The sequence below is a fragment of the Photinus pyralis genome, unplaced genomic scaffold (assembly GCF_008802855.1).
Source record: "Photinus pyralis isolate 1611_PpyrPB1 unplaced genomic scaffold, Ppyr1.3 Ppyr1.4_LG2, whole genome shotgun sequence".
Classification (NCBI taxonomy): Eukaryota; Metazoa; Arthropoda; class Insecta; order Coleoptera; family Lampyridae; genus Photinus; species Photinus pyralis.
In genome coordinates, this window is record NW_022170403.1 from 28,364,275 (window position 1) to 28,388,051 (window position 23,777).

Here is a 23,777-nt window from a genome sequence, read left to right on the forward strand (position 1 = left end):
CGCTGTCTCTCTTTCTCGTGTCGCCAATAGAAGTGAATTGCGAGTGAACGGGACGTCGGAAGTGGGTACCGTAAAAGAGAATGTGGTAGCCCGCGACACGATCTCACTGATGGTGGAGTCAAATCTTCAAACGCGAATTGCGGGTGCACGCGGAAAGTGGGAAGCGGTTCGTGAATGTAGTAGCCTTCGACAAGATCTGTTATTGATGGTTGAGTCGAAAGTGGCTAATAGAATACTGATCTGCCACACAAAAATGCGCTGAAGTCCCTTCGATCTCAAACGAGGACTTTGATAATTTGTTATTTTTACGTGAAATTTTAGTTATTTTGATACCTTTTGATATCTGCCATTTATGGTTTTTAAGTTATTTTGACTTTAAGAAAAAAAATGGCGGATGCAGATGAGATGGATAATTGATTACTTGAAACCGGTTGTAGTCATGGCAACCCATTTTTATCAGTGTACTTAAAAAAAAGTTAAGTTACGTACAACCACACCTATGGAGATCCAATTTTAAGAAACTTCAAAGGTTAAAAACTCAGTTACTTTAAATGGAATGACAATGTTCTTACTATTGCTGTTTATATTAAGTTATTTTTATTTATTAATTAATTTTAATTTATATTAATGTCAATTAAAATATTAATAATATTGATTTATGTGTTTACAATAAGATGATTCATTTTGAAATTGACAGTGGAAGTCCTGTCGCAATAATAAATTATACTACATCCTTAGAATTTTTTCAAGATTTTGAGATAATTCCAACTCAATTGAAACTAATATCTTACTGCAACCAAAGTTTAAAGGTATTGGGATATGTTAAAGTTGATGTTGTATATGAGGATTTCAAGGGAGATTTAGATGCTTACATAGTTACAGGAAATAAACTTTCATTGCTAGGTAGAGAATGGATTAGAAAGCTAAAAATACAGTTATTAGAAGTGGGAGAGTTAGATATAGTTAATAATAATGTACAAACAGAAATTTCAGCATTATTAAATAAATACAAGGGAATCTTAGGTTCAGGTATAGGTAAAATACAAGGTATACAAGCTGCAATACATATAAAACCTAATGTTAAACCAAGATATACAGGGTGGTGACTTGCATAACGCATCATAGGGATTTCAATGTAAAATTCATAACATGCGATTATTGGCTCCCCAAATTATTTTAGAGCAAAAATGTATTGAGGTTTTTTGTAGAAAAATTGTTTTTACGTCTATCAATCGCATTACTTTTCACTTTTTGCATAATAAAGACGGAAAATTGGAAAAATAAAACCCGCACCTTTGCAATAATCTGTGATGCCATGGAATTTTATAATACAAAAACTACGCCAATATCCGTCATGCCATGGAACGTCAGCTATAAATCAAATCAAATTCTATCAAAAAGTATTATATTTAGAACAGCGAATTCAACATAAAGAAATACCAAATTACGAAAAACGGTTTCCTATTATAACAATTTATAATAAATGTTCGAATAAGTAACCATTAACTGCAAGAGAGTAACCAAGTCGAACATAAAATCCATTTCGAACTGCTGCTAATTGATAACTGGATATCTTTTTGTTTTAGAAAATTCCATGGCATCACAGATTATTGCAAAGGTGCGGGTTTTATTTTTCCAATTTTCCGTCTTTATTATGCAAAAAATTGAAAAGTAATGCGGTTGATTGACGTAAAAAATTTTTTCTACAAAAAACCTTAATACATTTTTGCTCTAAAATAATTTGGGGAGCCAATAATCGCATGTTATGAATTTTACATTGAAATCCCTATGATGCGTTACGCAAGTCACCACCCTGTATAATAGCACGTACAGTACCATTTGCTTTGTTAGGCAAAGTAGATAAAGAGATTGAAAATTTAGTAAAACAAGGGGTGTTAGAAAAATGATCACTCTGAATGGGCTACCGTAGTAGTACCAGTACTTAAAGCAAATGGAGAGGTTCGGTTGTGTGGGGATTACAAAGTTACAGTCAATCCTAATATTTTAGTGGATGATCACCCTTTACCAACTATTGATGAACTTTTTGCAGAAATGGCAAATGGAGAGAAATTTACAAAAATTGACCTAAATAAAGCATATTTACATTTAGACGTGAAGGAAGAGATGAGAGATATTCTTACGTTAAGTACACATAAGGGATTATATCGTCCAACTAGATTAATGTTTGGTTTGGCAAATGCACCAGCAGTGTGGCAAAGAACAATAGAACAAATTTTACAAGGTATTCCTGGTGTGTCAGTTTTTATTGATGATATCAAGATTACAGCAAGAAACACAAAATTACACTTACAAATTTTAGAGGAGGTTTCAAAAAGATTACAGCTACATAATTTAAAAATAAATTTGGGTAAGAGTAAATTCTTAGCCGAAGATATTGAATATTGTGGATACTTAATAAATAAACATGGCATACATAAAATAAAATCAAAAATTGAGGCGATAGAAAAGGCACCAAGGCCAGTAAATATACAGCAAGTACGAGCTTTTATTGGACTAGTTAACTACTATGGTAGATTTTTTAGGAATCTTAGTACAATTTTATTTCCCTTAAACAAACTTTTACATAAAGATACAAAATTTTACTGGTCCGAAGATTTGTAAAAAGTCATTTAAATTAGTGAAAAGAGAAATAATAATAATAATAGAGATTTATTGCCCAACAGAACAGACCAATTACAGGACAATACATAATAGTTAACGCGCAATGATTTAATGTAATAAGAAAAAAAAAGAAAAAGAAAGAAACACAACAAAAAACTCAAAATCTTAACATAACTAAACAACAACAAAATAATCATTTTCACTGTGACATGTAACTACGAAGCACGGCTGATATTTGAGATAAAGTGTCATGGTGAATTAATGTCGCACAAACTAGAAATGTTATTAAAACTGTCACACATCTGCTGGATAGGTGCCCTCTTCAGTAAACTGGTGCGCGCCTTCTCACAGTAAAATGTGTCTACGTGACGAGTGTGGTACTTCGGAACCAGAAATTTTAATGAAGAAAGTAATCCTATGCAGTCCACTTCATTATGCAATAACTTGTATAGCAGCCGTAGTCCCATGATGGTTCTTCGATCTTCCAAGGTTTGAAACTGGAAACGCTCCGTTAATAACCTATTGTCACATCCTTGTGGAGGATAGACCCCATCGTACCTGAATGACATAAATTTCAGGAATCTTCTTTGTACCGACTCAATCTCAATTTTTAAATATTTATAAATCGGGTTCCAAATGACAGAAGCGTATTCAAGTTTGGAGCGAACATAAGTGACGTAGAGTAATTTTGATACATCAACTGTACTAAAAGGCTTAGTGTTACGAATTCTAAAACCAAGCATTCTCATGGATTCACGTCTAATGTTAGAGATGTGGTCATTAAAGTTTAAGTGGTGATCAAACGTAATGCCTAAGTCAACCGTACTAGTATGTCGTCTCAGTGTAACATCGCCACATGTGTAGTGGGTAGCCTCTTCCTCGTAAATGTAATAACTTTACATTTAGATGAGTTTAAGCGCAGACAATTAGTATTGCACCAATCTTGTATAATGTTCAGTTGAGTTTGCAAAAATTCGCAGTCTTCCATGTTACTAATACGTGAGAAAATTTTTAGGTCGTCGGCAAATAGTAGATGGTGACAGTTTATATAATTTGATAAATCGTTAATAAAAAGTATAAAAAGTAGAGGTCCAAGGTTAGAACCTTGCGGCACACCTGATGTAGCGACAAACGTTTTTGACCGAGAATTCCCGACCTCCACATACTGGACTCTATCACATAAATAAGAACGGAAAAAGTACAACAGATTGATATGTAAACCACAGTCACTTAACTTGCTCAGGATTAGGGATTGTTTAATCGTGTCGAATGCTTTCGCGAAGTCTGTATATATAACAACCGTTTGTCCTTGCCTATCCATCACTTCCGAGGTGTACTGAGCAAAGCAAGCGAGATTTGTTGTCGTGGAGCGACCCTCCATAAAACCATGTTGGTGCTGCGAAATGAGGTGCTTCACTTGGGGCTGAATACGTGCGTATATTACCATTTCAAAGATTTTCGCAAAGTTGGAAAGTATGCTAGCGGGTCGATAGTTTGTTATTTGGTTTGAGTCCCCAGTTTTCGAAACCGGACACACTCGAGCTTTTTTCCACATCTGAGGAAATGTATTAGTTTGAAAAGCAAGATTAAATATATGTAATAATGGTAAAGTCAACACTCCCCTACAGTCCTTAACCAAGTACGCTGAGATCTGATCCGGACCAGCAGTCGGTTTATTCTTGAGCCTTTTTATGGCTCGTATAACTTCAGCATCAGAGACATTCGGTAAAGTAATGCATTCCAAATTGTTACTAATCACCCCTCTGCCAACACCTTTACTGTTACTTTCGTTTAGGTAAATACCACTAAAGAAATTAGCAAAAGCATCTACAATAGAATCAGGATCGTTATAGCACACGTCGTTGTGGTACATTTTTCCAGGTATTCTTGTGATGCCCTTCCGTTGCCGAACAAAGGACCAAAATTTTGTAGAGTCAGCCTTAATCGATTCTTCAATATTAACGAGGTAATTACGATACGCCGACTTGGTTAGAGCTTTTATACTTGATCTAAGTCTAGAGAAATTTTCATAGTAAATTTGCGACTTAGTTTTCTTAAATTTCCGAAATGAATAATTTTTCAATTTTTGCATTCGTCTAATCTCCACAGTAACCCATATAGGATATGATCTGAAACCTCCTTTTCTAACAGGAACGAAACGATGAAAGAGTTCATTTAGGACATTATAAAAGTCCAAGCACGCTAGATTAACATCTGTGTAGCTACTAAGGAATGACCAGTCAATGGCTAATAGGCTATCGTAAAGACCAATGAAATCGGCTTTATTAAAATTAAGGGTTTTATTCGAGGTGTTATTGCAACTGGCTAGCGGAAAGTTATTTCGAGCATCATGCTTCAGCTGAACGACAATTCGTAAGGCCGGATGGTGTTGATCCTCGACAACAAATGGCTCCGTATCATGACTTACTTCACTACACAAATCAGTTAGTACGAGATCTAATAGTCTATTGTTTGAATTTAAGACAAAATTACATTGCTGAAGGTTACACAGATCCATTAAATTAGTAATTAGTTGAGATTTCCGATCAATTTTACAATAGTTGCTAAAATTTGGAGCATTGAAATCTCCCATAATTAGTAACTTTTTCTGAATGTTATGACACATTTGCTCAAGTAAACTCATAAATATCGACCAGTCATTTATAGTAGTATCAGGTGGAATATATAGCACAAACACATAAATCGCGAACATATCGAACTGACATTTGCACCCTAGCACATCAATAGATGGAACAGTTCTAGAGAGTTCAGACATATCTAAAGAGTCTATGTACTTACAGTTTTTTACTGCAAGAAGTACTCCACCACCCCATTTTTGATTGGTTAATTCATATTGACGGTCGCGCCTTACCACAGTGTAATAGTCTGGAAAATATTCATTGCTAGAAATCTGCGACATTAAAGCAGTTTCAGCAATTCCTATTACGTCATATTCACACATATTAACAGAAACAAAAAATTCGTCCACCTTCGACCGCATACCTCGCACGTTTTGGAAATAGCACTCTAATGTCACTGCAGTGTTGGGCACATTTAGTTTAAATTAATAATTTTAGGGATTCCACGGACATATTTAAATGCAAGCATATTCATTTTTGGTACATTTTGATAGCAGTTTACCAATTGTGCTAGCTACAGATGCGAGTCAATATGGTGTAGGGGCTGTACTTAGTCATATTTATCCAGATGGATCTGAAAAACCAATTCAATTTGCGTCACAAACATTAACCAATACACAATGTAAATATTCACAGATAGACAAAGAGGCATATGGAATAATATTTGGGGTAAAGAAATTCTATAAGTATTTATATTGTAGGCATTTTATTTTGAATGCTCCATTAGTACAAATTTTTAATCCGGCAAAGTCTTTACCAGTATTAAGTTCAACTAGAATGCAACATTATGCATTGTACCTATTTACAAACATTCGATTACGAAATACGTTACAAACGTTCTCATTTAAATGCAAATGCAGACGTGATGTCCCGATATTTTTGAATTAAATCAAATACAAACATTACCAGTTACAGTGAAACGATTAGCGGAGGAGACTTATAATGATGATACATTACGACCTTTACTACAAGGTTTAAATTCAGGGAAGGTAGTTGACAAACAATTAAGATTTAATTTAGGTCAAAGTGAATTTACGGTACAAAACGGATGTATTTTAAGAGGATCTAGATTAGTTATACCAATTGTTTTACGCAGGGAAGTATTGGAAGAGCTTCACACTTCACATTTTGGTGTTGTGAAAATGAAAGGGTTGGCACGCAGTAAAAAAAGTCGAAGTTCACCCATGGGAAGTTTCAAAAGCACCATTTGACAGGGTACATGCCGATTTTGAAGGACCGTTAAATGGGGGCTATTATTTTATATTGGTGGATTCATATTCAAATTGGCCCGAAATTCATTTTACCAAAGACATTACTAGTGAAGGTACAATTGAAATTTGTAGGAAAATATTTTCGACTTTTGGAATACCGAAAGTTTTTGTAAGTGACAATGGTAGCCAATTTACTTCATTAAAACATTTCTAAAACAAAATGGAATTTTACAAAAACTTTCAGCTCCATACTATCCAGCAACCAATGGGTTGGCTGAGAGATATGTTCAGACTATGAAACAAGCACTAAAAACTATGAAGTGTGAGGGAAATACTCGAAATTTTGAATTGAGTAAATTTCTACTTCAGTATAGGAAAATGCCACATTCAACCACTGGACATTCACCTTCTTATTTAATGTTTAATCGGGAGATACGATCTAGAATAGATTTGATAAGACCCGAGTCGAAAGTTACAAGTTCAGTGGAACATTACATAAAATCTCGTAGAATTAATGTTGGTACAAGAGTAGTACAAGAGATTACTTTCATGAGAAATGGAAGTTTGGGACAGTAATACAAACTTTTGGGAAATTACATTATACGGTTAAATTAGACGATGGTAGACAGTGGCGTAGACACATAAATCAAATGAGAGAAATTGGAGAAAATACTCCTTCTGAGCGATTTTTACCATATAATATTCAAGAGATCCCAGAAGATGATATCAACGTAGTACCTGAAGTTGACAGTAATAGAACTTTGGAATCAGAAAGTACAACCGATAAGGAATTACCTATGCAAGATTCTGCGCACGATCAAAGTGATCATATTCACCCAACAATGACCGATAATGCAAATGTTCCGGTGTTAAGGCGCTCTATCGGAACTAGAAAAGCACGGGTTAGATTTGATTTATAAGAAATGTTAAATATTATTTTATTTAGGAAGAGGGGAGTTGTTATATGTCGGTTGTTTTGGTTGCTCAGCAGTGTTACTTAGTTACATATTTATTATTTTTCAGTTAGAGTGTCATTAGAGATTCTGCTCTGTACGAAATAAATAAATTGAATCAATTTATGTACAATTGAGGTACCACGAACCCAAAACATACAATACAAAGATTAACAGATAGAGAATCGAAATTGACATATTTTGATGTTACATGTTCCTATAGCTATCTTTAACAGTTTCTGATTTATTCCGATTTCATTGAATTGATACGATAATTATTACAGGAACAAAAATTGTTGATGCAGAGTTAATTTTGAACGAGGAACTGTAGCTGGTAAAGTATGTCTTAGATTATGCTGCTTATCAAAATTGCAAAATTATTACTGCTTCTAATGTAAAAAAGTTTCAATACCTTGAAAACGTACATATGTCGTAAAGATAGAATTTTTAACTGTTGAAAAATTGGTCATGAGTGTGTCATTTCACTATTTCTAGTAATTACCCTTATTACGGTTTTCTGCAAAACCATTATAGGGTAAAGATTAGAAGTATACGTACCACCGAAGCAGCACAGCCCGTAACCTAACTTAGAACTCACAAGAGCATGATAAATATTTGTTAGAACATTTACTGGACAAACGTTCCTTAGGAAATAAAACTTACGAAGAACACCAAACATTTCTTGCTTTAATTTACTGATATGCTCCTTCCAAGATCATATAGTATTAATGATTAACCCCAGGTATTTAATTTTTTCGATATTTTCAATTTGCACAAGAATAATTTAATCTGTTTGTGCAGTTTAAATCATGAAAGTAACACGGACTTTGGAAGATTATGTGCAGTTTAAATCATAAAAGTAACACGGACTTTGGAAGATTATGTTTTCTTTAAGAGAAAAAATTGGGTACTTAAGTTTTATCACTCAAACCCATATAATTTTTGTCGAACCAATTGCGCAGTAGTTCTAAGGCACATTGCATACTAGCTTGAAGAGAAGCGTGTGAATATTCAGAATATGTAAGAGCCAAATCATCAGCGAACGTAGTGATATTGCCTAAAAAATTCCCATCACAGATGTCATTAATATAAATCAAGAATAAGACCGGTCCCAAGACTGAGCCCTGAGGAACCCCATGCTCCAATAAACCTTCTTCGCTGAGATAGTTTCCAATTCTAACACACTGCGTTCTTTGAGAGAGGTAACTGGAAAACCATTCATGGGACAACCCTCTCGCCACAACTTTTCTAAAAGAATACGGTGGTCAACCGTATCAGAAGCCTTGGTTATGTCAATATGTATATGGCAGCAGTTTTGTTTACTGTTATTTAAGCTTTCATAAATATCATGAAGAAAATTAATCAAAGCATCCTCGGTTAAAAGGTCACTCCTGAAACCAAACTGGTGTTTACTAAAAAAACAATTTGAATTGAGAAACCCCATTAATGGTTTTTCACAAGTTTCTCCAAAATCTTAGAAAAAGTATAGAGCAAGGAAATCGGACGAAAATTATTTAGACTACTGGCACAGGCACTGCGCAGAGGAATGACAACCGCTAATTTTAGACAATTCGGAAAAACGCAACATTGAAAGCTAAAATTATATAAATACACTAAGATGTCGGCAATAAAAAATTAGATCTTTTTAGCCACGGATGAAGTAATGCTATCAGCACAGCAGCAGTTTTAAGACTTGAAATCAAGCCCAAAACTTCAGCACGATCAGTAGGTACAAGAAAAAATAGAATTTTGCTGTTCAGGAAAAGGAAAAATTAACTCCACGTTCCTGACATTAACAGGCTATTTCGCAAACTATTAGGAATATTTAAAAAATAATTATTAAAAGCAGATGCTATATCTTCGGGTTTGTAAAGTGTAGATTCCGCAGTATATTTCTGAATTTACAGGGTTTTTATTTCTTTTTCCAATAAACGAATTTATCATGTTCCATTGAGCTCTCGTATTTCCACCACACTCGTTTATTTTAACATATAGTACGTTTAAGCCTGTTTCTAAAGTGAATGTAGTGATTTCTTAAGATTATGTTATTGGGATGGCAATTTGCTAATTCAGAAAGTTTTTTTTCTTTTTTTGACCCGACTGAGTAACGTGGTTGTTATCCATGGATTAAGTTTAGTAAATTTACTGCTCACAGACAAATCATAACGGCTATCCTCAAGCGCTTTATTTAATATTTGTAAGAAAGTATCAAAAGCTAACGAAACTGTTTCTTTTGAATAAACAGGACTCTAATCTGTTTCACCCAACGTATTTACGAGTCTATTAAAATTAATCTTCCTTTTGGGCTCTCTGGTGTCACAGGTAGACAAATTATGATTAACTATTATATCAAGAGTGACCAAAGAATGATCAGAAATACCCAAGTGCAACAGCTTTGTAGTATACTGGACCAAAAAATCAGTTGAGAATCTAATAAAAAAGTGGTCAATGCAAGATTTACTGCTACCAACAATTCTAGTTGCTTCATTTACTACGGGTTTATAACCAACGCTAGCCAAACAACCTAAATAAAGATTAACGTCATTCGTATCATGCAGAATATTTATATTAGCATCCGCAGCAAAAATGAAATTTTTCATTAAATTGAATGTCGGCAGGTGTCGTGTTACTGGGGTGATGCTAAATCCCAGTAATTGCTAACTAATTGACGGTAAACAAATGTCTATGTATGTTAATTTCAGTTAAGCCTGATGGGGATACCCGAAATCGATAGCCAAAAGAAAATTAAATATACCATGCGTCCGTTCTTAATTTAATTTGTTCAATTTTATTACTTCCACTTCGTATACCCTCCTATCGTACTCCAGAATCCAGATACGTCGTTTTTTTAAATGTACCTATTGGCCTCTCAGACCTGTAGGTACGTGTACCCGAGTTATACTATGTCCTTTTGCCCCCTTTTCCATGTATATTTTAGATGTTTCGGCGTTCGGTTAAAGTTTTCAAAAAAATGTTTCATCATAATTTTTAATTTAAGACTTTGACGTGCCGGTGTGATAACAACTATTCATGTTAGCTATCGATTTTAAGGCCTTTGACTTAAAAACCGACTGGTAGTAGTATCGGTACCATATTGAAAAAAACAATCGAACCAATCAAGCAATGATACTTTAAATAAATAATAAGCTTTGATGCTCTTTAAACTATGTTATCAATGATTAGCTCTGCGTCGATTCGTAGGGTATTTTCAATGGGAACTTATCACTGCAGCAACAACTGTAGAGAAAGATGATTTTGTACGTTCTATTATTGATCGCATTTTTTATTTATTTTTGGTGTAAAGTGAGGTACTACACGTATTGGAAAAATCGTCATGTGCCATACGAGAAACCAATGTTTCCTTTTGGAAGTATGCTGAAAGTATTAACTATGCAGCGTAATATATCAGAGGTTTGCTGCGATTTGTATCGGTGAGTGCACTTTTTACGCGTTAACAAAAGGATGACCACAGTTTTCTCGTTCACCATATACTTGCATCCCTTTTCCGAAGGCATTAAATATAGCTTTTACCTGAATCTACTAATGGTGTATATAAAATTAGGCGTGTGCGGACAATTCGCGCCCGGACAATTCGCACTCGAAAAATTCGCTCCCGAATAATTCACACCCGGATAATTCTGTAAATCTTTGGTTTATTAAAATTAAATATTTTTAAGAGGCTACTAGACGATTGCCTTTACAGAATGTATGTAGTAGTGCACATATTGGTAAACATCTACTTCATGGAAAAATGTTTCAAATAATAGTTATTTGGTCTTTCATTTTCAACACATCGCGATTCTTTAAGTATTTCCATTTCTTAAATATAATCACGCTGTTTTTTTTTTAAGTTGTATGAAGAGTCTGATATAGTTAAATCCTGTAATTTAAGAACACATAATTTTTATCTACTGCGCTTTCGTTTTGAGAAAATAAGAATAGGTAACTGAAACGTCTTTTGTGGAGTAATTAAATACCAAATAGTTATACCTAGTTATAGTATATCTACAATATTATGTGTAATATTCGCCACTCCCTTACATAAAGATTTCTTAATGAAGACACATAAAAAATTGTTCTTTATTTCTTTAGTTGAAAAGGGTGACAAAGGAAATGAATTAAATTTTTTTTAGACAAAACGAGTATGTATAAATGACAATAGAACAATGCATTTCATAAGATAATATTATAATTAAAGGTAAATTTGAAAAGACCCCGATAACACAAATTGCACTTCATAAAGAAACAATAAGAGAAATATCGTAATGACATCCTTTCTATTATTTCTAAAAGATGAATGGGGTTTATTACAAGGTAAAAGTAATTAGGTTTGAAAAATCAGGTTTAAGTATGTATGACCACAACTAATTAGAACTTTAACGCCTGTATAGTATCTTCATTCTTGAAGGTTTGATAGAGTGGTATTTTAAAATTTATCTGAGCACGGGTTTTGATTTTGTGTATACTTTTTTTTTAATTTTAAAAAATTTTATTTCTGGTGGCAGTGTTGTGATGATGTTAGAAAGGTAAGTGTCCAGTTTTCTTAGAACCAGTTTTACGTTTCTTTGACCACATATGGCTATATGATGATTCTTGGTGACTGAGTAAAATTACACTAACTGTTTATTTTTTTGCGTTATCTTTGCTACAACTATGGTAGTGAATGAACTTAAAAGTTTCTTTTTGATTTTCTTACTGTTATTTATATATATATATCAAGAGGTACATGGAAAAATTCTGGCATTTTTTAAGAGATTGTTAATAATCAAAACAGTAAGGGTTTTGAAAATCTTGAAACGTTTTAGGAATAGTTCGATATTGATGATTTTTTCTTTTAAATGTTTGTAATTATTAAGTACCTATATACTTCCTTTTTATTTTTTATATGGCATACCTAGTACTAAAGCAAAACCCTTAGCATTGGTAATTGCGCAACAAGGAAGATAGGAAATCATTGGAAAGACTTTCCTTTTCTGAATTTGGTGAGACTATAATTTTTTAGATTTGATATTTTCGAAATATTTTAAAAGTAAGTTGAGGGCGCGCTGTTGTTTATATCATTGGAAGGATGCCGATCACTATGTAATAGAAGCTAATGCGATCGTGCGTCAAAATTATGCAGTTGCAAGTGGTATAAAAAAGAGAAAACTTGTACTTGCAACGTCGAATGCACTGGAAATGAAACAACTAAACCAAAAAAATTACATATCCGAATTCAGAGATGGGCGACCTTACCAACGATGCATCATTTAAGATTTTAAGGGTTGTCAGCGATGCGAGACAAAGACATTAGTGAGCAAGTTTTATTTTAGACACTGCTTCCTTCCATGATCAATTTGACGTGCTAAAGCGTTTTTTGAAAATTATTTTAATTTACAGAAATATATATGTATGGTTTCTAATGCACCACCGTATATTATTTAGCTTCGGAGAAATAACACCAAAATCTCCCCATAAAAATTGTTATAATAATAAATGGGTAGATTTTGGTGTTATTTCTCCGAAGCTTCTTAAGCACCCCACTGAGAGTCATGGATCTTCACAATTTCAGTATATTATTTAAATAATAGCCATATAATTTATAGCAAGATCAATTTTTTTCACGATATTTATCAACATTTTTTTGCTTTTTTCGTTACTTTACAGTTCTTATCTCTTTAATTTTACGGAAACTCTCAAGAATCTATTTGTTTTACGTTCAAATATGATTATAATTTACTTGAGATTCTTTTAAGACAATACATACGTATTTCGTTGTGTCCTTTAAATGGACGACATCGAAGGTTAGAGAACTTGCAGCTATTAACAAATAATAATAATTTTATTTAGACTTTTATATTCCTATTGCAATATTATTTGTACGTGCTAAAAGGTTTCCAAATGAAAAAAACCTTGATTGTGAATTGGTACAATAAAACTGGGTAAATAGGTTTAAGAAATGTCAGGTGACAGTTTTGCTGATAGACCGATACCAGCGTTTAGCAGCATCCGTCTACTTGTGAACATGAGTGCATGGACAATTTACATCACGGATGAGTGTCTTTTTACCTTTTTTTTTGTTTTTTTTTTTTAATAAATTTTCATTCATGGTACCTTTAGCAAGTGTTCTCATGTTTAATACGGAGATTACAATAAAATAAGTACTAAATTCCAGATTTTGAGTGATATGGATGCTATTAAAGTGACCTAATATCTCTACTGCTTTGATACGGTCCATTCCATTTAAAACGGTACATAGGATTGTACGTATGAATTCTAGCCTCATAAATACTATTAAAAAAATTATTCCTCTACAAATTGTATGGCTATTGTTTAACCAACATAAATATTTAAGTGCCACATTAAAATGCCAAAATCAAGGAAAATATCATCAAAAATGGACTTGTCCCTGAGGCTAAAAGTTGAAATTTGATTTGTTACAAAAAGTTGATAATGGATATGAGATTTAGGCGGTGCAAAACTATACGGGCGCGTAACAATGGAGTTCGGTACAACGAAAAGGGGAAAGAGATACATAATCTATGAAGGATACATGTACCTCTTTGCTAAGAACCTTAAACTCCAAAACTGCTCATCATGGCTGTGTCGAGTGAGAAGAGCAAAGAAGGATCCATTGGCTCTTAGTTTAACATGCAATGCCAGGATCTGGGTCAACGATGACAAGGTAAGATTAGCTAAACCGAGCACTGATTTTGGAAGTGCAGATGGTTTCCAGTTTCAAAGCCCTTAATTGGGTATTTTATTAGTTAGGATATCGTCTTTTGACCTTTTGACTTTTTTATACGTAAGTTTCATCGTTGCTTATACCGTCGTCTAATGTTAGTTTTTAGGTTCGGCCCTCCCTTGCAAAAAATTTAGTTTATCAACCTCTTCAAATATCAATTTTACTCTGGAACCAACCACGGATATGGTCGTTGGGCTTTCCAGTTTTACTGCCCTTTTGGGTTTTTAATTGTTTTCCATCTATATTGTAAGTTTTATAGTTATAGTCTCTCCTCAATGATCTCTACCATCTTGTAGATCACCTGAAGATAACCGTTGGTCGAAACATGTAGTGTATCACTTCGTTTTATTAAATTATATGGGAACGGTTTACAGAACTTTTATTCAATATTAATAAATTATCCCATTTAGAGTTTGAACACAAAATGGACGTCACGATTCCAAATTATACCTTAATATTGAAAGTATCCAAATTTTAAATGTAGGTATACGTCTATTACATGCACAAAGTAATAAAACGTTATATTGGTGAGTAATTTTGGAGATTTCAAGCTCTGAGTTAATTTAATACTTAACAGCCGACTTTCTATGTTAAAAGTCAACCATACACAAAATACCCTCTCAGGGGAGCGAAATTCTGGTGCGAATTATTCGGGTGGGAATTGTCCTACAACCAAAATTAGGTCGTCCTTTCAAAGGTAATCGTTGAAATTTAGCAAAGTAGACCTTTCCTTGCATTTTTTTCGAACCATGAAGAGTGTGAGCATTTCGTCTGAATAGTATTCATTGAATGCCATTATAAACAGAAATTGCAAATGTTTTATCGATCATTAAATAATTGATAATTATTATGACTATTTTCTAAGAAAGATTAAGATAAAGTTTTAGCTACTCGTTGGTAGTCCCCCGCTAACCATCGCCTACTAAAAGAAAATTTGGCTTTTAGGAAATACAATCGATATCGATACGTGGGTTTTTTTAACATGTGGTCACCAGCAATTCTGGTATGCGACCCGGAAATCATAAAAGAAGTACTAATAAGACAATTCAGAAGCTTTGGCGTTTGGATTCATGTACCTCACAATGTGGATCGTACGCTATCGTTAAATCCCTTTGTTCTGGACGGGGAGGTATGGAAAGATGTGAGAGGCAAACTGACCTCACAGTTTACTGGTGCAAAAGTAAGTGTTACTGTCATGAGTTGGTTTTCTTTATACTGTTCAAGATGAAAAACGTTATTCCGAATATGGTACATGTTAATGGCAGAATGATGGACTACATTAAAGGTCAACTAAGAGAATCCTGTGATGAGATTAATGTGGGAGATTTGTCCCTGAAATTTACGGGCGAAAGCGTCTACCATTATGCTTATGGAGTCGATGGCGGATCGTTCAGTGATAAATGCCCGCATCCACTGGAAGTTGCTGAACAGATTTGTACTAGAAACCAACTGGGCAAAGTAAAGCAAATGATTGCAATGATGTTCCCTAGCCTTGGAAACCTAATAAAATGCACGTAAGAGTAATATTGTCCCCATTTCTCTACATTTCATGACATTCCTGAAGTTTCATAGGTGGACCCATTACGAGTAGCTTTAAAGAAATGATACTATCTGTAGTCAAGTACCGAAAAGATAATGGGGTAACCTCTAAGAACTATCTGGACCATTTGAGTGAATTGAAATCAATGGGAGTACCTCACTGTGAGTATCTTTGGATTTTCACATTGACTACCACTTTACTTTCCTACAGTTACAAGTGAAGACCAATTAGTGAGTCACGCTTTTACGTTTTTTCTCGATGGTACCGAAACGACCGCGATAACCTTTTCGTGTACTTTACTGGAGCTCGCAAAAAATCCGGCCGTTCAAGAGCAAGTCAAACGTGAAATGGAACGCTCACTGAAACGACATAGTAACGAAATCACTTACGACGCTCTGCAAGAATTAGACTACACTGAATCAGTGATTTACGGTACTGTTGAGGACAGTCGGCCATCTGGCGCTTACAAGATTCATTTTTTAGAGACCTTAAGGTTATACACTGTGATACGATTGATGGGACGAGTTTGCCTGGAAGACGTGACGTTGCCCTCCCCATTCTTCGGGAAGGATGGGGAACATGTCAGGATCAGCAAAGGCACGCAAATATTTATGCCAATGGAAGAAATGCATCGAGATGCCACACACTATCCTAATCCGACCGAATTCAATCCAGATCGTTTTCAGGATAACACTCAACGTTCAATTTTTATGGGATTTGGCGACGGACCAAAGTTATGTTTAGGTACTTTGTGAGTGTTTGTTACAACCTGACTAACTCAAAAATTTTAGGCAAACCATTTGCAATGGCGGCGATCAAGATGGGATTAATAGCAATTTTGTCTGACTTTACAGTAGAATTAAGCGAGAAAATGGATCGTCCGGTGAAATCGGGAAATTGTAACATATTCTATTCACCAGAACCAGATATTTGGCTAAAGTTTGTGAAGGTGTAATGTGTTTCTAAACACTTATTTTTGCACATAAACAGTAATTTTAGGGAGTGGTGGGTGTTAGCAGCAACCATGTCATAAGCTGTACTATTTTATTCATTTATTATTATTATTATTATTAAACAGTAGATTATTTCATGAGCCCCTTCAACAAAGTTCAAAAAGTAAGGCGGTACAAAGATACATTTAAAAAAAAAACGCATTTTTTAATTCTAATTCTAATTTATAAGAGTCAGTCACAATCAATAGTTAAATTTTGATTCCAGGCCCTATATATTTTATTCTGGGTAAAGTAAAAGTCAAATAAATATCACCATGAAACAATTTAAAGTTAATTTACAGGGTGTTTTCTTTGTAGGTCTAAAGTTACAAAATTTTATATTAAAGAATTTCACTTTTTTTAAGTCGAACACCCTGAATATTTTTGTGTCATCTTTTAGCTCCTCCAAAAACAAATTTACTTTTGGTAATAATCTCTGATAGTTTTTGAAATTTCTTGGTTTTCCTGATTTCCTCGTCTTCTAAGATGATTAAATAATTTTTCAGAGATCTGTCCAAATATCTGTTACTGTTTAGAGTTTACGTAATAGTCTGGATGCCAAACTGGGATTTTTGACTTAACGTGGAAATGAGGTACGGTGAAGGTTTATGACGGTTTTTAGTTCGTGTCTACTTTGAGAATCCGTTTGATGCCACATTGACACCCTTGAGCAGTTTGAGAAATTCAAGATGGCGGCCAAAAAAGTCAGCAAAAAATACAAAAATTAAAGTTTTAAAAAATATGGGCATATAGCACATCCATTTTAGGGTTTTCGGGCCTTGTGAATTCAAATTTGCTGTTAAAATTTTTTTGGGGGCGTTTTGGTGGAGTGGGGGCTGTTTTTGGGGGGTTGGTTTTTATATTTTTTCAATATTAACGAGTCGTACATCAATTTATATGTTTTTATGAATAAGAATCTCGAATTTCAGATCAAAATAGGTACAGAAACTCCTATTTGTTAATTATTTTTGGGGGGGGGGGGAGCTGCTTGAGGGGGAAAGCTGGAACTACTGAATAAAACTACTCTGCTGCTCAGTTCAACTACTCTGCTGCTGTACTTGAGCAAAAATAAAAAAAATCTTATTCTTATTCTTATATAAAATAAAAATTAAAAAATAAATATATTAACTCAAACTCAAATACATTACTTACAGATATAATACATTTTTAAACAAAAAAATAACAAGCAAACAAAAAAAAATATTGCAGATAAGCATAAATTTACTCGTTGTCCGATTCTTTGCTTTCGGATTCATTTTGCGCAGTTTCCACAAATTTTGTTAGTGGATTTTTACATTTATTTTCGTCCCTTTTATCCATCATGCATTTGCACATCAGGCTACATGACACCCCATTTGATAGACAACCACATCTGTTCGAGCTGCAGGGGTCATTAGCTTTGCAAGAGCATTTAGCAAGCTCTAGAATAAAATCTGGTGCCAATTTAGTATTTTTGAGGACAGAAATTGGGTTTAAAATTTTGTTTTCGTCATCTTTTTCCCATCCATATTGCGTAACGTCAATTTTAGGAAGAACAAGGTTTTGGGCAGACATCCAGAAGTACATCTGAAGATGCGCCCTTTTCACATTTTCGCAAAAAGATTCGGTCGTCGGCGGTAGAGAAGCAAATAAGGGTGCTTTTAGTTGGGCATGTCCAACTTTTTTTGCCCAAGCAGACAGTCTTGCAGCCGTCATATTGTCTACGGATTTGACGTTATAGCAGGCTGCAATAAAGTCGGTACACTCTTTAAATACATCTTTTAAATTACTGTCTAATTTACCCAAATATTTAACAGTAAAACCCTCTTCTATTTTTTTAATTATTGTTTTTTTGCCAATTCCGTGGTACTGAGCTACAGTGTCGCATCCAGATAGACAATGAGCAGCTGGTAAATAGGAGATAATTTGTTGATATTTTTTCACTGTTGCTTTAATATCAGTTGTTGCACGCGTAGATTTAAAATACACCATAAATACCTCATTTTGAAATTTAAGCAATTGATAATAGTACAATAATAAGATAAAAACATCTGTATCATCACATAGGATAGTAACAACGATATCAGGTTTTTTTTGGACTTCAAATATAAATTGCATCGTTAAAATGATATCTGCTTCTTCGTGCTCAGTTGCCAAATCAGGTCTTTCGGTTTTTGTACTATTTTCTATTTCAGTTGGATTTATTGACTCTCCTATTAAAATAAGGCGATTCCCAAAAGTATACTGTACATTTTGAACAATATATTAAATCAGAATTTTAATTAATTGTTTTTTTATTTTTGGTAGAAGTCAAAATTACTGGTTGAGAGGGAAGTATCGTTTGTTCTGTTAGAACATAACGTCTAGCAGAATGTTTTGCTCGACTGGTTCTAGTGGATGATTTAATACTGTAATCGTAGTATTTATCAAAAATTAAAATCACATCGTATCGCACTTGTTATAATTATTATCTTTTTATTAAAATGATGTCGTTGTGACAAGGGTGACAGAGTGGCATCAATCGGATTCTTAAAATAGACCTACTTAGTGACCTAAAACCGCAAAAAAATGTTCACCGTACCTTACTTCCAGCTTTTTCGTCTGGATTCCAGACTATAAAGGTTCTTTGGAAATTTTCCATCCCTCAGAGTTCTTCCACTCGAAATTTCTACTGAAGTACTGAACATTCTACGAAAATCCCATTAAATCACTGAAGAGTGTGGAGAAGCTCCAAGTAACCCTTGAAAATTCATACTAGAATTTCTCAAAATTTTTCAGGAATTATCTCAAGCAAAACGAACCTGTGGAATCTTGATTTCGGATCTGAACGTGGGATCCTCCTGGTCGTAGCCGAGCATCTAACACATTAGGTTGTGTTTCAACGATGTATTGTTTTTAGAAAATCACTCAAAAACGTAAAAACTTTTTATTGTTTCATTTCTTTGTGCCTTTTTTGTGGTTTTGATATTTGCTACAAATTGTGTTTGCACAAGCTTTTCGGAAATGATTTCAATTTTTTTTAGAAATCTCGTAGCGTAGAATTTTTAATGGATCTCTAGATAACCATGGAGAGAATCAATAAACAATTTGGAAAGCACTTGAACCCGTTAATGGTTCGTCAAAATCTTTGGAAAAGTCTATAATCCAGAATCCTTCTTCCAATAATGTACGAAATACCCCAGAAAAATCAAGAAAACAAGAATCATTGTACCTTTAATAACAAAATTTCTAAATATTTATTGGCCTTGGATCGAAATCTCCCAGTCATAGTTGAAAAGGTTCCCTTCCGTGGTCTATGATCTATATATAGATTAAATTACAGCATGCTGCGTATTTTGATCAGGTTATATTTAGACTTTCACCTTTGGTCTTTAGGTCATGAAGATTTGTAACATTTCATCATAACGATAAGAGCTGTTGTGCTACTTTTAATTGTTAGTGCAGCAACAGTAGTAAAATGTTTGTCACTATTTCGATTTTGTTGCTGATTTTTACTATTTTCTACACCTGGTATGTGAAAAAGAAATATTCGTACTGGGAGGAAAGGGGCGTACCGAATCCGAAACCTTCGCTCATCCTTGGGAACATTGGAAAAATGATAACTTGGCAACGTACATTGACCGATTTCTTTAAAGATGTTTATAGGTGAGGAACTTTGCGGAATACCTTTTTGCAGTTGATTTTTAGAGAATATGAGGGATACTCGTATGTGGGAATCTACAATTGTTTAACACCCGCCGTTGTTCTACGAGATCCTGATCTGATATCCGACCTACTCATCCGCAATTTCGATAGTTTCACGGATACAATGATTGAGATTGCCGATCCGATTGCATCAATACACCCTGGATTTGTCGAGAGGGATAGGTGGAAAACGCTTCGGAGGGAGATGGTTGGGAATTTGACCAAAACGAAGGTTTTCACACAGTAAGAACCACGCATGGGGGTTTATTCTTTCTATTTTCAGATTAAAGGCATGCTCGTCCACATAGAGAAGGTTTGTGAGGAAATGCTGGAGTATTTGAAGCGTAAAAATTACTGCGTAAAGGCTACGGATCTTTCGTTTAAATTTACGGGAGACAATGTCATGGCTTGCGCGTACGGGTTGGATGGCAAATCTTTTATCACGGGTACCTCCCTCATGGAGCAGATCAGAGACGAGATGTCCATGAGTACCAAGATAGGCTCGTTGTTCCACACCAGTGGATTATTCTTCCCAAAATTATGCAAGCTATTTCAAATATCGTAAGTAAACTATTGCTTGCTAACAAAATGTAACGATTAATAAGGTACTTGGGAAAGCAAGTGCCTGATAAATTCAAGGAGCTCATCGCAATGGTGGTTACCTATAGAGAAGACAGCACATATGCTTATAACGACTTTGCTAATTTCCTAAAAGAATCAAAACAGAAGAACGGTAAACCCCTAGGTGGTTAGGTCGCCCAATTTTAATATTAAATTTACAGACGACAATTATTTCGGCTACGCCATGTCATTTTTCCTTGATGGCTTTGAAACAAGTGGATACGCGCTTATTTACACACTTTTGGAAGTTACCAGAAACCCTATTGTACAAGAAACTGCCCGAAAGGAGGTGGAGGTTACGTTAAAAACCCACAACACCGTGCACTCATATGAAGCCCTGAAGAGCATGGTATACCTAGACAGCATAATCCATGGTAAGTGCGTTCTCGGTACACGGTTCCGTTACTATCGGCTTTTAGAAACGGTTCGAAAGCATACAGTGATTAAGTTCATAAATCGCAAGTGTACAAAGGACTTCGTGCTACCCGCACCTCGCGCTGGGCACGGCAAACCCGTAACAATAACAAAAGGGACTCACATCTTCGTTCCAATTGAAGCAATCCATCGAGACGAAAAGTATTTTCCCAACTCATCAAAATTTGACCCCAACCGGTTTTTCGACGAGCACATAATGGAATCGAGACCTAAGAATGCGTACTTGGGTTTTGGTGATGGTCCAAGAGTTTGCCTAGGTAAAGGTTTTGGTTTTCAACTGTGAAATAAATGGCAACTTTTAGGAAAAAAATTCGCGGTGGTACAAATGAAGATGATACTCGTTACGCTTTTGTTAAACTTTACGCTTAAAATTCACGAGAAAACGGTATTTCCATTAGGAAAGGAGTTTTACCACCTGAGTAAGTCGCCGAAAGGTGACATATGGATAGAGTTTTTGCCAAGGTCTTAATCATACATTTTATTTAATTATATTGAATAATGTATCTTGATTTTTTTATTCTAGCAATACAAATCCATTACAAACATAGGTATTTTATGTTAAAGATTATTTTTTTAAAATATGAACTGCTTTCATTTTCGATAGTAAAACCACTTTTTATACACGATGTTCCGGCTAAAGTCAGCATCCCCCTACTACACCTGCACAGAAAAATTTACAAAAAATGATCGGAAAAAAACATGAAAGTCTTCAGATTTTTGGAAAAATGGTTATATGGTGCAAATTTTAGTTAGGGCATCCTACATTAGTACTGCTCAAAACTGTTAGATTCGCAAAAATGGATTTTATGAATTTTTTAAACGGCTAGTTTTATGATAAAAAATGTTGATTGTAGATCATGCAATTATTTATAAAAATTGTCCTTACACTTTTCCCCCTAAGATTCAGTATTTCTGAGAAAAAGAATTTATTATACCGTTTTCCATATATCTCTTTGAATTTGGGAGGCTGTAGTTTCCTCATGGTTTATTCTTCCGAGTTCTAAACGATCATATCTACGGCGTCGTTTTCAATGAGAATCTTTAACTTAAACTGACATTTACTATTTATACGGTCATAATAAAAGTTATAGACTAGAAACCAATTTCGAAAGAAAATTCAAAGAGCTGTAACTTTTGAACTAGTAGCCCAATCTTCGAACTGTTGAAATTATGGATTCTACAGGGTACATTCTATAAGAAAATGTTTTTTCCCGGTCGATCTGAGACAATTTTTTTTTCGGGGCTCAAAGAAAGGCAGTGTATAACCTTCCTTTTTTTTTACCAAAAATCGACTACACCAAAATTTCTCGGGAAAATACTTTTTCTTATTAATTTTGGGGCGTAGAACCCAAAACAATTCTTACTTTTTCGATTAGACTTCTCAATCAAAAGTTATAGACTAGAAACCAATTTCGAAAGAAAATTCAAAAGGCTGTAACTTTTGAACTAGTAGCCCAATCTAGGAACTGTTTGAAATTATGGATTCTACAGGCCACATTCTATAAGAAAACTTTTTTTCCGGGTCGATTTGAGACAATTTTTTTTTCAGGGCTCAAAAAAAGGCAGTGTATAACCTTCCTTTTTTTTTACCAAAAATCGGCTGCACCAAAATTTCCCGGGAAAACACTTTTTCTTATTAATTTTGATGCGTAGAATCCAAAACAATTCGTACTTTTTCGATCAGACTTCTCAATCAAAAGTTATAGACTAGAAACCAATTTCGAAAGAAAATTCAAAGGGCTGTAACTTTTGAACTAGTAGCCCAATCTTGGAACTGTTTGAAATTATGGATTCTACAGGCCACATTCTATAAGAAAATTTTTTTTCGGGTCGATCTGAGACAATTTCTTTTTCGGGGCTCAAAAAAAGGCAGTGTATAACCTTCCTTTTTTACCAAAAATCGACTACACCAAAATTTCTCGGGAAAACACTTTTTCTTATTAATTTTGGTGCGTAGAATCCAAAACAATTCGTACTTTTTCGATCAGAATTCTCAATCAAAAGTTATAGACTAGAAACCAATTTCGAAAAAAAATTCAAAGGGCTGTAACTTTTGAACTAGTAGCCCAATCTTGGAACTGTTTGAAATTATGGATTCTACAGGCCACATTGTATAAGAGAATTTTTTTCCCGGGTCGATCTGAGACAATTTCTTTTTCAGGCTCAAAAAAAGGCAGAGTATAACCTTCCTTTTTTACCAAAAATCGACTGCACCAAAAATTCTCGGGAAAACACTTTTTCTTATTAATTATGGTGCGTAGAATCCAAAACAATTCGTACTTTTTCGATCAGACTTCTCAATCAAAAGTTATAGACTAGAAACCAATTTCGAAAGAAAATTCAAAGGGCTGTAACTTTTGAACTAGTAGCCCAATCT

At 34.4% G+C, this 23,777-nt stretch overlaps 2 protein-coding genes across 2 annotated transcripts; both read left to right on the top strand.

The window, feature by feature from the left end:
• Window positions 1-10,609: 10,609 nt before the first annotated feature.
• Window positions 10,610-16,961, top strand: LOC116163369 (probable cytochrome P450 6a13). Its single transcript, XM_031477260.1, has 7 exons — window positions 10,610-10,856; window positions 15,095-15,329; window positions 15,374-15,663; window positions 15,714-15,850; window positions 15,900-16,121; window positions 16,173-16,433; window positions 16,481-16,961. The coding sequence occupies exons 1-7, from the start codon at window positions 10,675-10,677 to the stop codon at window positions 16,642-16,644; spliced, it is 1,491 nt and encodes a 496-aa protein (XP_031333120.1). The 5' UTR covers window positions 10,610-10,674; the 3' UTR covers window positions 16,645-16,961.
• Window positions 16,962-19,021: 2,060 nt separating this feature from the next.
• Window positions 19,022-21,947, top strand: LOC116163370 (cytochrome P450 6j1-like). Its single transcript, XM_031477261.1, has 7 exons — window positions 19,022-20,305; window positions 20,348-20,576; window positions 20,628-20,905; window positions 20,950-21,077; window positions 21,127-21,339; window positions 21,385-21,657; window positions 21,703-21,947. The coding sequence occupies exons 1-7, from the start codon at window positions 20,118-20,120 to the stop codon at window positions 21,867-21,869; spliced, it is 1,476 nt and encodes a 491-aa protein (XP_031333121.1). The 5' UTR covers window positions 19,022-20,117; the 3' UTR covers window positions 21,870-21,947.
• Window positions 21,948-23,777: the final 1,830 nt, after the last annotated feature.

Coding starts and splice junctions, on each gene's coding strand:
- LOC116163370 (XM_031477261.1), top strand. CDS start 20,118: ATGTTTGTCACTATTTCGATTTTGTTGCTGATTTTTACTATTTTCTAC. Junction 20,577..20,627: donor GGAATTTGACCAAAACGAAG/GTTTTCACACAG, acceptor TTCTATTTTCAG/ATTAAAGGCATGCTCGTCCA. Junction 21,658..21,702: donor TGGTCCAAGAGTTTGCCTAG/GTAAAGGTTTTG, acceptor GGCAACTTTTAG/GAAAAAAATTCGCGGTGGTA.
- LOC116163369 (XM_031477260.1), top strand. CDS start 10,675: ATGATTTTGTACGTTCTATTATTGATCGCATTTTTTATTTATTTTTGG. Junction 15,664..15,713: donor GGAAACCTAATAAAATGCAC/GTAAGAGTAATA, acceptor ACATTCCTGAAG/TTTCATAGGTGGACCCATTA. Junction 15,851..15,899: donor ATCAATGGGAGTACCTCACT/GTGAGTATCTTT, acceptor ACTTTCCTACAG/TTACAAGTGAAGACCAATTA.